The following is a 15670-nucleotide window of genomic DNA, read 5'->3' as shown; positions in this document are numbered from 1 at the left end:
AGGCCGTGTGCGTGCATGACTTTGGCACGCCGTTGTAGGTGCGTGCAGTGCACGATCGGTGGTGGCGCTTTGCTTCTCCGGTGATTCATTTAGCACTTTTAGCTCACAGAAGTGGGAGGTACTGTGCTAAGCGCTACCTCACACACCCGGTACTTGGTAGCCCGTGTTGGTAACACTGCGCATACATGATGTCACGTGCAGCGCACCTGCTCGTGTTTTCCATTTATGGAGGAGTGGGGGCCTTTACGCACACTATTTCCACTTGCGCTCAAAATGCCTTGGTAATTGGGTGGATGGGAAGCGGGGGAAAGGAGGATGGGTTGGGGGCCTATGGGGGCGGGGGGTAAGTCTTTTCTATGCCCCTCCCCCACGCTCCGATATATCAGTGAGGCTGTCTGGATCTGGGGGCGGGCAGAGGGCGCCTGTCTGCGCTGAAGGGCATGTCATTGCACTTGATGTACAGCGCCCCCTCCCCGCCCCGTGCAACGCTGCTGCAGGGGGGGCTACCTGCACAGAAGACTGTATCGCTGCGACGCTCCAGACAAGCTCCCAAGCTCTGCCCTGGGGGGCAGTGCTCATGGGGGCCCCAAACCAAGCTCCCCGCCCTTGCGCTCTTTAAAGGATGAGAGCGGCGCAGTGTGCCGTGTGATTGCTGAAGAGGGGGGCAGCAGCGTGGGCACACCCAGGAGCCCGGGCACAGGAGCCGGTGCACCCGGAGCAGTGGGACACGCCGGACCGAGCGGACCATCCACAGACAGAAACGGCAGCGGAGTTTCAGGAGCAGGTGCAGAAGCGCGCACCGCACTAGCCCTTGATTGGGAGCAGCGCAGTCTCAGCACCAGGGGCACCGGAAGGCATGCACAGCTTCTGGACACCAGGGGTCTGGTGCAGGCTCACACACTGATCCCGGTACAGGAGCGCCGAGCGGCTCGGTACCAAGAGCGCACACAGCGCCCGGGGCAAAGGCGCGAGCAACAGCGACTGCAGAGCACCAACCACACCACCGACATGCACGGGAGCTGCCGCGGGGGCAGGAGAACGCCGTGACCTAGGCAGAGAGAACACACGCGCGTCATCAGCCGGGGGCTGCAACTCGAGGGGTACGCAGGCGGGGTCTGCGCAAGGGCTGGCGTGGCAGCGACTGCCCGGGATGGCCCTCAACTGACGTGCGGAAAATCCCCAGCGGTGGATGTGAGGCGCAGCCCCGGAGGTGCAGCCTCACAGCAGCTATGCATTTTTAGGGCTCTGTGCGCATGGGGCGTCTGTGGACAGCGCCCCTGGAGCTCTCCGCACCGCTCTGCTGAGCCCAGTGCAGCTCTGCGCGCTGAACCTCTGAATTTCGACATCGTGTTGCCTTCCTGCAACTTTTCTATTTTTTTTTTAAAACGAACACTGTGTGATAGATAGCCTGTCTCTGTCCGATATATAACACCGGCGGGGTTTGAAGGGGAGTTTCCGGGAGCGGTGATAACTAAGAGAGTGGTGCGTGGAGTCAACACAATACCACAGCTATTCATATAGCTGCCTGAAGTCCTGCTGCGTGGCACTCTGCCTAAAGGATTGCTCGTTTACACTGTCACCCTCTGCTGAAGTCCTGCTCAGCTGCACTGTGCCCGAAGGATTGCTCGCCTGTACTGTTACCCCGTGCTGAAGTCCTCATCAGCTACACTGTGCCGGAAGGATTGCGCGTTTGCACTGTGACCTTGCGCTGATGTCCTGCTCAGCTGCACTGTGGCCGAAGGATTGCTTGCTTCTACTGTCACTCGCTGCAGAAGTCCTGCTCTGCTGCACTGTGCCGGAAGGATTGCGCGTTTGCACTGTCACCTTGCGCTGAGGTCCTGCTCAGCTGCACTGTGCCCGAAGGATTGCTTGCTTCTACTGTCACTCGCTGCAGAAGTCCTGCTCTGCTGCACTGTGCCGGAAGGATTGCGCATTTGCACTGTCACCTTGCGCTGAGGTCCTGCTCAGCTGCACTGTGCCCGAAGGATTGCTTGCTTCTACTGTCACTCGCTGCAGAAGTCCTGCTCGCCTGCACTGTGCCCGAAGGATTGCTCGCTTGTACTGTCACCCTGTGCTGAGGTCCTGCTCAGCTTCGTTGTTTCTGAAGGATTGCTCACTTGCACTGTCACCCTGTCCTGAAGTCCTGCTCAGCTGCATTGTCTCCAAAGGATTGCTCACTTGCACTGTCACCCAGTCCTGAAGTGCTGCTCAGCTGCATTGTCTCTATAGGATTGCTCACTTGCACTGTCACCCTTTCCCGAAGTCCTGCTCAGCGTCATTGTTTCTGAAGGATTGCTCGCTTGAACTGTCCTGCTCAGCTGCACTGTACACAAAGGATTGCTCTCTTGCACTGTCACCCAGTCCGGAAATTCTGCTAGTCTGATCTCTCATTGCACCTGTTTCTGTTCAGCTTCACTCTCCCTGTACTCTGAAGATATTTACAGCTTCTCTACATTTCCCCCTAAAATCCCACCCAGCTGGACACTCATTAAGACCTGCAAGGTCAAACTCTCTTGAAGTCCCCCTTGGCCACACTTTCATGGATCTGTTGGAGCGCTGAAGTCCTGTGCACACATCGTGTCCTGAAGTCCTGCCACATATTGTATCCTCAAGTCCGCCCAGATTGAACCCTCTTGTACCCCGAAATCCTTCTCAGCTTTACGTGTGATGCCCCAAATTCCTGCTCCAGTTCATTTTGTCTGCACCGGGGTCCTGTTCAGCTGCAATTGCAAGTTTCCGTCGGCATGGAATGGGCACCCCAGAGAATGCACGGTGTCCATGCGTGCCCTTTGCCCTGAAGCCTTCTCAGGATCAAGTCATAGTTTTCTGGACATGTCAGTGTTGGCCCCCATTTGAGGGCACCTCCCACGGCTGGTGGAATTCCAGCTGACTACACCTCTGCCATGTGTTTGCCTGCACTCCACGGCTGAGGCTGTGGTTTCACAGGGACTTCACTGTGGTGTGGAGCAGCATGCCGGAGGGCATTCCCGTTTCCCAGGCCATCTACATCGGCATCGAGGTGGTCATCGCCCTGGTGTCTGTGCTGGGAAACGTGCTGGTCATCTGGGCCGTAACAGTGAATCAGGCCTTGCGCGACACCACCTTCTGCTTCATCGTTTCTCTGGCCGTGGCTGATATTGCAGTGGGGGCGCTGGTCATCCCCCTGGCTATCATCATCAGCTTCGGCCTCCAGACAGGCTTCTACAGCTGCCTAATGGTGGCCTGCACCTGCCTCATCCTCACCCAGAGCTCCATCCTGGCCCTGCTGGCCATCGCTGTGGACCGCTACCTGCGGGTCAAGATCCCCACAAGGTGAGCCAATGGACATTCTAGCAGGTACAAGGGGGAAGAAGGGCCTTTGCTCGGGTTAAGAGGATCCAACTGGGATCCAATAGAGCTGGGCAGTGCTCGAAAAAAAAGGGCTTAAAATTAAGGGTCCAGCAGTAGTGTAAGTAGGGCACCAGTAAGGAGCTCATGGTGCAGTAGAAAGAGGCTGTTCTGGAGTGAGTAGGAATCTGGCGCGCAAAGCAGGAACCTGGGGAGGAGGGTGGTACTGTACTGGAGGAAATAGGGTTCCAATCAGTGGTCGATGTGAGTGTGAACGGTCGGGAGCGGAGTGCCACTACTTTAATTTTTTACTGTTAACAGTGCCACTACTTTTTGCAACCATTTTCACCATTCCAGAGCTGTTCTTTGTGAAGTTAAAGCACATTTCTCCGCTTTACCACCCAATAGCACTTGCAGCGAAACTGAAATCTGTTTCAACTCAATTGGCTGTCAAGCAGTCTGGCGGCAACCGCTGAAAAATATGTCGCACGTTGCTCACTGCCGGATCACAGTCCCACTACTTTCTTTTGGTACACTTCTACCACTGGTTCCAATAGGGAACGCAGGGCTCAAAAAGAGGGGGAGTCACTTCGGAAAGTGCTGTAGGGCTTCAGCAGTGAAAGAATGGACTATTGGAGAGAGGCATTGCTGGAGCAAGTAGGACCCCGCGGGAATGCAGGGACCTATAGAGATGGGGCTTCATTGGAGCGCCAGCAAGGAAAACAGCGATCAGAAGGAGAAAGGACAGAGCTGGAGGAGGTGGGGTGCAAATAGGGAAATCAGGTGTCAAAAGAGAATGGGCAATGCCAAATCATTCGATAAAAGGAGCTGGAAGAATAGGGGCAGTGCTGGAACAAGTAGAGTTTGAGTAGGGAAAGGAGGGATTAAGAGAGAATGGGCAATGCCAAAGCAAGTAGGGTTTGATGCGAGAACTTGGAAGAATGGAAGCAGTGCTGGAACAAGTAGAGTTTGACTAGGGAAAGGAGGGCTTAAAAGAGAATGAGCAATGCTGAAGCAAGTAACATTCCAATAAGGACCTGGTCGAATGGGAGCAGCGCTGGAGCAAGTAGGGCTCCAGTTGTAGTTGCCTATAGAGAAAGCAGAGCACAGGAAGGGGAGACACTGCTGGAGCAGGTTTGGACCCAGCAGGGAAATCAAATATCAGTATAGGGGGCCATGCTGGAGCAAGCAGGATTCAATGCATAGGACCCCCCCTGGGAAAGAAGACGTCAGACGCGGGGAGGGCTACATGAGGAAAGGCTTCATTAGAGATCTCACGAGTGAGTGTGCCGGTGCTGGAGCGGGTAGTTCTCCAGCTGGAAAACTAGAGCCAAGTGGAGGGGTAGCAAGCGATCTTGAATGCCGGGTGCAGCGAAAAAAAGCATCAGGGGAAGGCATGCGGTGCTGGAGCAAGATGTCCCCATAGGAAAGCAGGCCTCGGGGAATGGTGCAACGCTGTAGAACAGAGGCTTCCACGCAGAGGCACATGCAGAAAAAAGACTCCAAGAGAGGGGCGGCAAGGCTGGAACAAGGAGGGAGAGGGTGCAATTCTAAAGAATGGAGGCTTCCACAGAGATGCTCCATCTGGGAGAAGAGGACCCCAGGAGAGAGGAGGCAAGGCTGGAACAAGGAGGGAGAGGGTGCAATTCTGTAGAAAAGAGGCTTCCACAGGGAGGCTCCATCTGAGAGAAGAGGCAACACTGGAACAAGAATGGAGAGGGTGCAATTCTGTAGAAAAGAGGCTCCATCTGGGAGAAGAGGACCCCAGGAGGCAATGCTGAAGCCAGAGGGGTCCTGCGGGAGGGCTCTCTCAGGGAACGAAAGACCAACTGGAAGGTGCAGTAAGGGAGCATGGGGTTTTGGTCCAAAGAAAAAGCATCAGGAGAGGGAGCAATGAAGTTGCTAGCAAGCAGGGCTACGGTAGATAAAGCAGCGCTCAGCGGAAGGAGGCCCGGGTTGACCAATGGCAGGACTCCAAAAAGAAAAGCTTTGGCTGCATAAGGAAGGCGGGGTAGAGCAACCGGCAGGAGTGATGGATGAGTACTTGTTGGGAGGGTTGAGTCTTGGGAGGGTTGAGTCTGCTCATATTATTGCTTGAAATCTTATCGTCTCGGACAAGTGCTGTCAATTCAATCTTTCCTATTGTGACATATTCCTATATGTAGGTGTTAGGTGCCCTATGAGGTGGGTGGATGTTTAACATATTGAAATCGGTACCCAGTCAATAAAGAGAAAGCATTACTGAGTAGTAGATTTCAGAGTGGACCATAATACCAAAAAAAACCACTGCAAACATTAATGAAATAAATAAAGGGTAGCGGGGTAAAGGTGTTGAAAATGGATGAGGATGGGGTTGGTTTGGCATTATAGGGGTAAAAGAATAGGAGGTTTGGGGGGGGGCAAATTAAAAACAAAAAGAAAATGCAGTATTTTGTCTGCAATTAAATTTACCACTCTGTAATTGTGGCCAGTAAGATCACATATAACCAGAGAAATCCCATTCATGTTGGAATGATGCGAACATTCATCTTGCACTGTTGTACAAGCCGCTGAGTTTGACGTTGGCGTCCTGCATTAGGCTAACGAGACACACAGGACGCCAACTCCGCACATGGCAGTTTGCACAACAGTGCAAGATGAATGTCTGTATTATTCCAACATGAATGGCATTTCTGCATGATATAATGAGGCAGCGCAGAGACAATGAATCACAGCAACCAGATACAGGAATCATGCAACTAATCATCCCCAGCAACCCGTTTGATTATGTGAGCGAGACGGTGTATGCTTCATATTCAATGTTGCGAGGTGGAAATAATTACTCCCAAGAAGGGTAGCTCCAGAAGAATTGACGGGCTGCGTGAGCTGAGCAGTATCAAGCACAACATGCACGCAAGTAGCTGTGCCTTGATGGCGGTAACTACTAAAAGAGAACCTAATTATTGGCAGATTGGTATTGTTATTCTATGCACCACTTGAGTGGATTGGGGATATGGTCCTGAAGAAGGCGGCTGGCAATTAAAAAATGAAGCTGAAACCGGTAGACCACAACAAGTGAAGTCCAATATATGAGTGACTTTCTCGATTGCTTCATCATTTGGAAAGGCTGAATGATCGGACGTGTTTTTAAAATAGGGGTTGTCATACCCCAGGGAAACTGTTGCTGAGGCATAAAAAAGAATAAAAGTCCCTCTCGGCGGGTTCCCTTGGTTTTTAAAGTTTTTTAAAAAATCTTCTTAACAACAGCCATGCTTCAGCCTTTCATGCTATTTCATGAGGTGTTCTCTGACTAAGAAGAATTGTTTGTTCTTTAATAGTGGAGAGAAAAGAGACACAAAAACACAATATATCAGAAATTGCATGTATATGACTTTTTTTTTTAAAGGGATGTCAGGGGCTCTTTTTCTATCCACTGTCATATATAGGAGGCCCATCATCGCAATCCATTGGGAAAGTGTGGACTTGACTAGGGACAGTTAGTCCTTCTCTGGTTCCTTATGTTAATTACAGGTGTTTGCATGTCTGTAGGATTTACATTGGTGTACCGGTATCTTGCCTGGTGTGTGTGAGATTACTTCTCCATGCTAAACATCCACCCACTCTACGCAACACTTCAATATAGGGATATGTCATGAGAAGATACTTTTAATTGACAGCATAGCCCTCATTACGACCCAGGCGGTAAGTTACCGCCTGGGTCGTACCCTTACCACCATGGCTTAAACTACATTTACGCCATGGTGGTTGGTGGATTTACCACCCCATTCCAAGGTGAGTGGGGCGGTAAATCCACATTTCCCATTTTACCCTTCCCCATTCCCATTTTCGCCCCATATGGCATAATGGGAATGGGGAAAGGCGATAATTACGGCACCGTAAATTACGGTGCCGTAATTATCGCCACGGTCCCTTTGCGGCATGGATTTTAACGGCTGCAAAAAGCAGCCGTTAAAAGCCATCCCGCAAAGGGAACCTTGTAATCAGGCGTTAAGGGTCAGCGCCGTTTACGGCACCGTAAACCCCTTAACGCCTGAGTCAGAATGAGGGCCCATGTGTCAGAGAAGATAATATTTCAAGCAATAAGAATTGTTTGGGGACTAATACCATGAATACTAAAATGAATAATCACATACGGATTACCAACGTTATGAAGTACTCTTTTCCCATAGCTGAACACTATGATCTATAAAATACTGTATTGTTGCCTTGATAAAGACCTTTCTGGGCCGAAACACGTATCCACTTCATAAGTTAATAAATCTATGCATGATAAAACTTTCTCTTATGTACGGATAATTGTTATGCAGACCAATTGAATCCAACTTTTATAAACAAGCTAACCATACCGGGAAGGACCAGAGAAGGAACTTGCGCGACTAGGCACAGTATACCTTGCCTACAGAGAGGGGTCAAGAATCCTCGGGGACAGGTCACTTCAAGGCTGGGGCATGAGAAGGAAATACATCTACAGAGGATGGGCAGTGGTTCCAAGGGAGGGATGAGGCAAGGATGGAAAATGTATTGACATTGCTCTGCAGGAGGGATAGACAGGGGTTTGTCTGGTAACCAAAAAAGGCCCTGCAAATCATTTTCAAGGTGGCTCCATATTACACATTTTCAGCAAATCCAGCCCTTTTTGTATGAAAAATGTGGAAATACAATAGTTAACCACAAAGAAGAGGCCCATGGTGCAGATGTCTACCGAGAAGTCTCCAAAGTTCCCTGTAGGCCACTCACCTCTGGGAGTCGGGTCCTCTACAAATGTTCATGGCTCGGAAAAGATGGGGCAGAGAGGGACATGGCTTTACAGGAAAGGGGCAAGAATCCTGCAGAAAGGGACATAACACTACAGATAAAGGGCAAGCTTGCGTGATACAGCTCTACATAGGGGAGACCGTGGTCGGAGCTAAGCTCTGAATATATTTACAACCTCACCTTTTCCATGAAATCACCAATAGGCAGATATGTTAAGGTTCATATCAAAGTATAGAGGTCTGCGCAGGATTTTTGTGGCGTGTAAGACCCAAACTGTGTACAGATGGGCCTTACAGGGAAAGGGCTGCACACTTTGCATTCATTTTGGCTCAATAGGGGATTTTTCACTGCACTTCAAGTCTGCCTCATAGATCGGGGGCGAGGGTTGCGGAGGCTGCGTGGAGGGAAGGACCATGTTGCTATCAACAAACGTACATGATCCAAAACAGGTGTGCTCAGTGACTTCCTGAAGAGTAGGTGGCCTGGCGCGCGTCTGCGTGATAGCAGGAGGGCGCGCCAAAGGCATGAGCCTTTATGGTGGAGCGCCACCCCCACATTTTTTGTGGTCCTCGCTGTGATGGGAAGCACCCTTGGGTGTAGTGACATTAATACATATATATTTTGTCAGGTTCCTGGTTTGTCCTTACGCAACAAATGACTGCTCAAATTTACTCTAGACAAGACCTAGTTGCATTACATTACTTTAGAACTCTACTGAGTGTTTCACAGGGCAAAATTGCAGACCCAGCTTTGCCCTGTGATTTGCATACTGATGAAGTATTTGTAGTTGTCAGTTTGCTGCCCGTTACTTATGAAGCCAGAATCCTATGCACGTCTTATTCGCTTCTAAGCGAATGTCACTATCAAAAAAGGTGCCAAATCCCTAAGTTCATTCGGAATTACTTTATAAAGAAAAGAAACAGCCCACCTTTATCTAATCAGTCAATCTTTTTTGTTGTTGCAATATTGTGGAATTCAAGTTGAGACAAAACACGATTGCAGGGGAAAATATGTCATCTATCGAAGGGGTGTAATACGATGAATGAATGAAAACATTTTCATAAGGATATAGTGGCACTAAACACCTTGTATTCTGTAATCTGGTGAGTTTGTAGGCAAATACCACTCAGGCTATTGTGCTGGAAGGATGTTCCTATGATTCATGACAAAGTTCCAAACTCAGTGCATGTAGTTTGATTGTCAATGATAAATACAAGACAATGCCAATACATGTTTCACATAGTATGCTTCCTCAGGACTCCATATTTATCACCACAAGGAAAGACAGACATACTATAAGAAAAAAAAATGCTCTTGTATATTACTTTATGAAATCATTTCAAATGCACTTGGGGAATCAGTGCCTGATTTCTAGCAGCATTCTCATTGGAGAAAATGTACAGAGATATTTCAATACCTCAATATTGTTTTTTCTGGTTGAACTTCAACCGGGTGGTGGGGGGGGTTGCAGAGATGCCACTCCACCCCATATTATCAATAACCCAGATGCATTTAGAGAGCATCCAGAGCCACGGTTTATCTCGTTTTTGTGGATTTCCTCACGTTTGAGTATCCTGATCCCAATTATCAAGGGAAACGTTTAGCTACATGATGAATTGGTGCTTTGGTATGCAAAACATGTGCTCTCTGGCCAAGCTGTGTTTCTCATATTTATGAATGTGCGACTAGCAAAGGCAGACATTGACCCAGGGTTGCCCTGCATTGTGAAAAGAAAGGGTGGCACAGACAATTTCATTTTATAATAATTGGTCAAATACGAAATACACTCCAATTCACGATTGGAGGAAAATAGTTTGCTCAATTTGCCCTTGATTGTGAACTGCTGTGGTTTAAAACAGTAATCAATCTAGAAACGATCTGGGTAAAATGACTACAGTAGGTCAGTACATATGTATTTATTGGGTTGAATACCGGAGTAACCTAGCTGAAAGCAAAAGAGTGGTGTACAACAAGAGTGTGAATCAATTCAATACTATACTATGGACAACATTAGAAGAATGGACTACTCAGGATACTGTTAGGAGGGCAAAGGGAGAATGGATGGAGAGACTTGCAAATTCCCTGGGATCTTGCTAATTCCTTGGGATCTTGCAAATTCCCTGTGACCTTGCAAATTCCATGGGATCTTGTCAGTGAGTCCTTCTCTTGCCTTTATCTGCCTTAAGACAGAAAGAAAAGTTGTTCCTTTATGACCCCCCCCACCAAAAGCCTTTTTAAATTGGAAAGGCCCATTGAAAAACGCTCTGTAAATCAGGCCGCAAATCGTTAAGTACCCCTTCCCACAAGTCTCCTTCTATTTTCTGTGCCAGTATTTTCAGGTGTTAGAAAAGCAAGGTCAGCATTTCTGGTGTTTTTCTTACCAAATGCCACACTTTTAATTATAGTCTCTTACTTTGTATTTTTCAATACATTTTCGTTTGATATTTCTCCTTATTTACGTATATTTGTATCTGTTTTATCTCGGATGCCTGCTAACTGGATCAACGCAGATCCTATCTGGGAATTATGCATAATAACAAAGGCCCGTGAAAGTGAGTATAATTTGAACGCGGATATTCCCAATTTTCTATTGCGATTAACATTATTAATGTGATAAAAAATTAATGTAATCAGAGGCGTTGCTGGGGGGGGTTATGGGGCTATAGCCCCTGATCTTTTGGTTGTAGCCCCGGATAGAATCTCAAGAGCTACAACCAAAAGGCTAGTTAGCCCCCAGTCCTGACAGTTCCGACATTAGCCTAGCCCCGGGTCTTTTCCAGACCTAGCAACACCCCTGAATGTAATTCTATCAGGCTCCTTCCTTCTGTCCGATACTTCATGTGTCTATGACCATCGCAACACATCACATTTATATCTAAGCTTGCCAAGAGCTCCTAATGTACACGCTTTAGCAATGTGTGTCGGGCATCTAACGGGACTCTTTGCCCATTCACAGTGTATGCACAAAGTAAAGTGTATACGCAATAATGGCAATATGCATTAACCTTGCAGATGATCTGCTGTAGCAATGAATGATCGATAATGGCAGCATGCACCAACCCTGCCGGTGGTCAGCTGCAGCAATCGATGATCGATAATGGCAGCATGAAGCAACCCTGTTGGTGGTTAACTGCAGCAATCAATGATTGATAAAGGTAGCATGCACCAACCCTTCCTTTGATCAGCTGCATCAATCAATTATCGATTATGGCATCATGCACCAACCCTGCCGGTGGTCAGCTGCATCAATCAATGATCGATAATGGCAGCATGCACCAGCCCTGCCTGTGGTCAGCTGCAGCAATCAATGATCGATTATGGCAGCATGCACCAACCCTACTGGTAGTCTGCTGCAGCAATCAAGGATTGATAATGGCAGCATGCACCAACCCTGCTGGTGGTCAGGTGCAGCAATCAGTGGTCGATAATGTTGGCCTCTTTTACCCATGCAGGTGATCAGCAGCTGCATCAATGAATGATCAATAATGTTGGCCTATGCTAACCATGCACGTGATTAGCTGCTACAGCAATCAATTAACGATAATATTGGCCTGTTGTAACCAAGCAGGTGATAAATTGCTGCAGCAATCAATGATCGATAGTAGCAGAATGCACTAACCCGAAGGGTGGATTGTTTCGGCAATCAATGATCGATAATGGCAGCTTCCACCAACCCTGCAGGAGGCCAACTACAGCAATCAATTGTCGATATTAGCAGCTACTGCCAACCCTGCAGTCGATTATCTGCAGCAGCCAATGATCCATAGTAGCAGCATGCGGTATCCCTGCAGGTGATTATCTGCAGCAATCAATGATCTATAGTAGCAGCATGCACTATCCCTGCAGGTGATTATCTGCAGCAATCAATAATATATAGTAGCAGCATGCACTATCCCTGCAGGCGATTATCTGCAGCAACCAATGATCTATAGTAGCAGCATGGAGTATCCCTGCAGGCGATTATCTGCAGCAATCAATGGTCGATAGTGGCACCTTGGGCTGAGGTGATCAGCTGCAGAAATCTATGTTTAATGGATTGTTAATGACATCAATAAGTTGTGACTTGGCAAGTGGTCAGCCACACCAGTCAATGATCAATGATATCAGCCTGCCCTATAACTGTGCCGATAATCGATATTCGGAAGCATCAGCATGCTGTAACTATGTATGTCATCTGCTATCGCAACGAAGGTTCGATCTGATCAGCGTGTCACAGAGTGATATTGGCACCTGTAAACGTGCAGACTCTCAGATACATAAACACATGGCAGTTCCCACGCACGCTGGTGAGCTGATCGATAAGGGCCTTCCCTGGCCCATGGTGAGACGGATCGTGGCCCTCCCGCAAGTGCAGGGGTGGCAGCAGCACTCGGGGATGCAGGGGGCATCCGTGCCCACGTCACGGGCAGGCAGCACGGTTTCCACATCAGCACACATTACTGGCTGTGCGCCTCGGTCCACCAAATAAAGATCCAGTCGGGTTTTCCAGATATCCGCAATGAATATGTATGAGACCCGTGTTCAAACAATGCACAGTGGGCGTGCTTATTATTAGCACGTCCTTTGGTCGTTCTGAAAACCTGACTGGTTTTTGCAAGCCCGTGGGTAGAGAAACCCAGTCCTATATTTCCACAAATGAATTCATTTTTAAAAATGGCCCACTTAAAAGGCGTGCACCTGCCCCAAAATTGCGCCTGTGTAAGTCTTTTCCTGCAAGAGCTGTCGTGCCACAGATATACTTTTTTAAAGGGCAGTGGTGCTGCGGGCTTCACCTCTCGCTCGATATCCAGATCCAGGTGATTGGGGCAAGATCGGGTCACGTGCTGCAATTCTGGCCATCAGCTGCCTCTGACCCCGTTCATTGAACAGGCGGCCATGACACCATGGTAGCATTAGCACCGCCCTTTCACCCATTCATTCACCAACAATATCGCACTCCTTTCATCTATTCATTCACCCACAGCTATCAATCACACTGCACAACACACGAACCGTCCATTCCTTTATTCAACCAGAACACCGGGCAGTAGCACCCAGTACCTATTCACTGTACCCGCTGCCACCGCACTGGGCACGAAGAGCGCTTTTAATCGCCAAAAGCCATCACACTAGGTGGTACTGGTGGTGACCCATTTCATCCATGCATTCACCCTCTGCCATCACATTTAACGACAGGAACACATGTTCACCCATCCACTCGCCACTGCTATCAACACCGGATGAATGGACACATTTCACCCATCGTCATTACACTGGAGGACCGGGGCCCCTTTTCATCCACCCCTTCGCCCACAGCCATCGCAGAACCATTCATCCAGTCACCCTCCACCCTGGGAGTCATCCCCTGTTAGGAATGAAGCAGCCGCATTTGAGTTCCGTGCGACACCTGCAGCCACGCCTGGTGTGAGACACTGAGTGAAAAATGAAATGGTTAAATATTGTTCATTTACCCGCCGCCATCCTATTGGTTGGAAAGGGAATGTCTGCAGGCATCACAGTAGGTGAGCAGTGCTTCAAGGAGCTCACCGCAAACACGCGCATGCATGCACTCTCACCGAGTTGCTAGGTCTGGAGAAGACCCGGGGCTGCGCTGATGTCGGGAACTGTTGGGACTGGGGGCTAGCTCGTCTTTTGGCTGTAGCTCCTGAGATTCTATCCGGGGCTACAACCAAAGGATCAGGGGCTATAGCCCTCTTAGCCCCCCCTAGCAACGCCCCCGCCTGCTGACGACGGGCACTGACCGGTAAGTCGGATAATGGCAAACGGATACTTAGCTCAAACTTAGACATGCACAGGCAGGAAACATGCACAGATCGGATACAATCAAATACAAACACCCACAAAGGTAGTCAGATGTACCAGACATGAGATGCACATGACACGGGGGCACACGCACGCTACCCAAAACAAACACACGCCAGCACACATAGATAGGAACAGGCACACTGTTACGGGTACAGCCCCGACACACACTAAAACACACACAGAAAGGCACACCAACCACATAGATAGGACAATGCAAACTGTCACAGGTACACGCTCAACACACACAAACTCACACTAAAATACACACAGACACACCAACACACAAAGATAGGACCAGGCACACTGTCACAGGTACACCCCCCACAAACACACAAACACACACTAAAATACACACAGAAAGACACACCAACACGCATAGATAGAACCAGGCACTCTGTCACAGGTACACCCTCCCCCCCCACACACACTTGCAACACACACTCAGAAAGACACACAGACACTCAAACACACAGAAGGACACACACACACACACACAACTCACAGACACCCCCCACACACACAAACACACTAAAATACACACAGAAAGACACACCAACACACATAGATAGAACCAGGCACTCTGTCACAGGTACACTCCCCACACACACACACACACACACACACACACAAGACCCACAGACACTCAAATAAACAGAAAGACACACCAGCACACACCAATAGGTCCGGGCACACTGTCACAGGCAACCCCATCCCCCACACACACTTGCAACACACACTCAGAAAGACACACAGAGACAAAAACACACAGAAAGACACACAACTCACAGACACGCACATACACACACTCACAATAATATACACTGAACAGCACACAGAGATAGATAGGCGAGACACGCTGTCACAGGTATACACACAGAGGCACAAAGACACACACGAACATACACAGAAAGGCACACAAACAACTCAGATAGAGACAGCTACGCTGTGGCAGGTACACACTCTGAAAGACACACACAATAACATTCACAGAAGGAGACACTAAATCACACGCAGATGCCCCTGTCCTTGCGGGGCTTGAGTTCGTTTTTTTAATGTATCTAGCACTTAAGCACATGGACCCGCCTGGTTGCAATAGCAGAGGGTGGTTGCACCCCCCCCCCCCCCCTCTGTTTATCTTCCACCTCGTGGGAGCAGCTTGCTTCAGCTGGTGCTTCAACCCACACGACTATCATATACGTAACATTTAGGCTTCAACCTACAGCACGCACGTCAGCACGTTGCAAATTAAAATGTATGTTATTGGGAAAGTCGTGATTAGGCTTTAAACCTAGCACGCACGCAGCTGGGAACGCTGATTGGTCGTGTAGGTGGGTCATATAGGGCGGGATTTAGAAAGGGGCCTTTTCAGGCGCACAGTCTCATCTAACATGGAAAGTAAATTTGTGAACTCTTTCTTAGAGTGGCCTGTTTGTGTTGCTGGTGTTATGTCACTGTCATGTTAATAAGGCGTCGAATCGCCGCCTTAGTAGCTTCCAAGCACTCATGTAATATAAATAATGAATCTGCTACACGACCACCAGCAGAAAACGGCACACTGCCAAATTAGGATTAACCTGAGTTTTTATTCTGACTCCTATGTTTATTATGATGAAGAGCGTTATTTTACATAATGTCGTTTTTAAAATTATCTGTGCGAATATTGCGGGTGTTTTGTGAAATTGGGCGAATTGACCCAATACAATTTATCCACGACCTGACCGTGTGATTCGGCCAATCAGAACCAGCTTTTCACGCTAAGTGGTGCTCCACGGAATCATTTGAA

The 15670-nt window shown here is 48.7% G+C and overlaps 1 protein-coding gene across 1 annotated transcript in view; it reads left to right on the top strand.

Annotated features, from left to right (window-relative positions):
• The first annotated feature begins 378 nt into the window (after positions 1 to 378).
• ADORA1 (adenosine A1 receptor) overlaps positions 379 to 15670 on the top strand; it is a 326328-nt gene continuing 311036 nt past the window's right edge. Inside the window, exon 1 of the mRNA XM_069633676.1 lies at positions 379 to 3312. Coding sequence (XP_069489777.1) covers positions 2972 to 3312 — 341 coding nt within the window. The 5' untranslated portion in view covers positions 379 to 2971. The remainder of the gene's footprint in view (positions 3313 to 15670) is intronic.

The sequence above is a fragment of the Ambystoma mexicanum genome, chromosome 13 (genome assembly GCF_040938575.1).
Source record: "Ambystoma mexicanum isolate Mex_15411 chromosome 13, UKY_AmexF1_1, whole genome shotgun sequence".
Classification (NCBI taxonomy): domain Eukaryota; kingdom Metazoa; phylum Chordata; class Amphibia; order Caudata; family Ambystomatidae; genus Ambystoma; species Ambystoma mexicanum.
The sequence above is the reverse complement of the archived record's forward strand: the minus strand, read 5'-3'. Positions and strand labels throughout refer to the sequence as shown.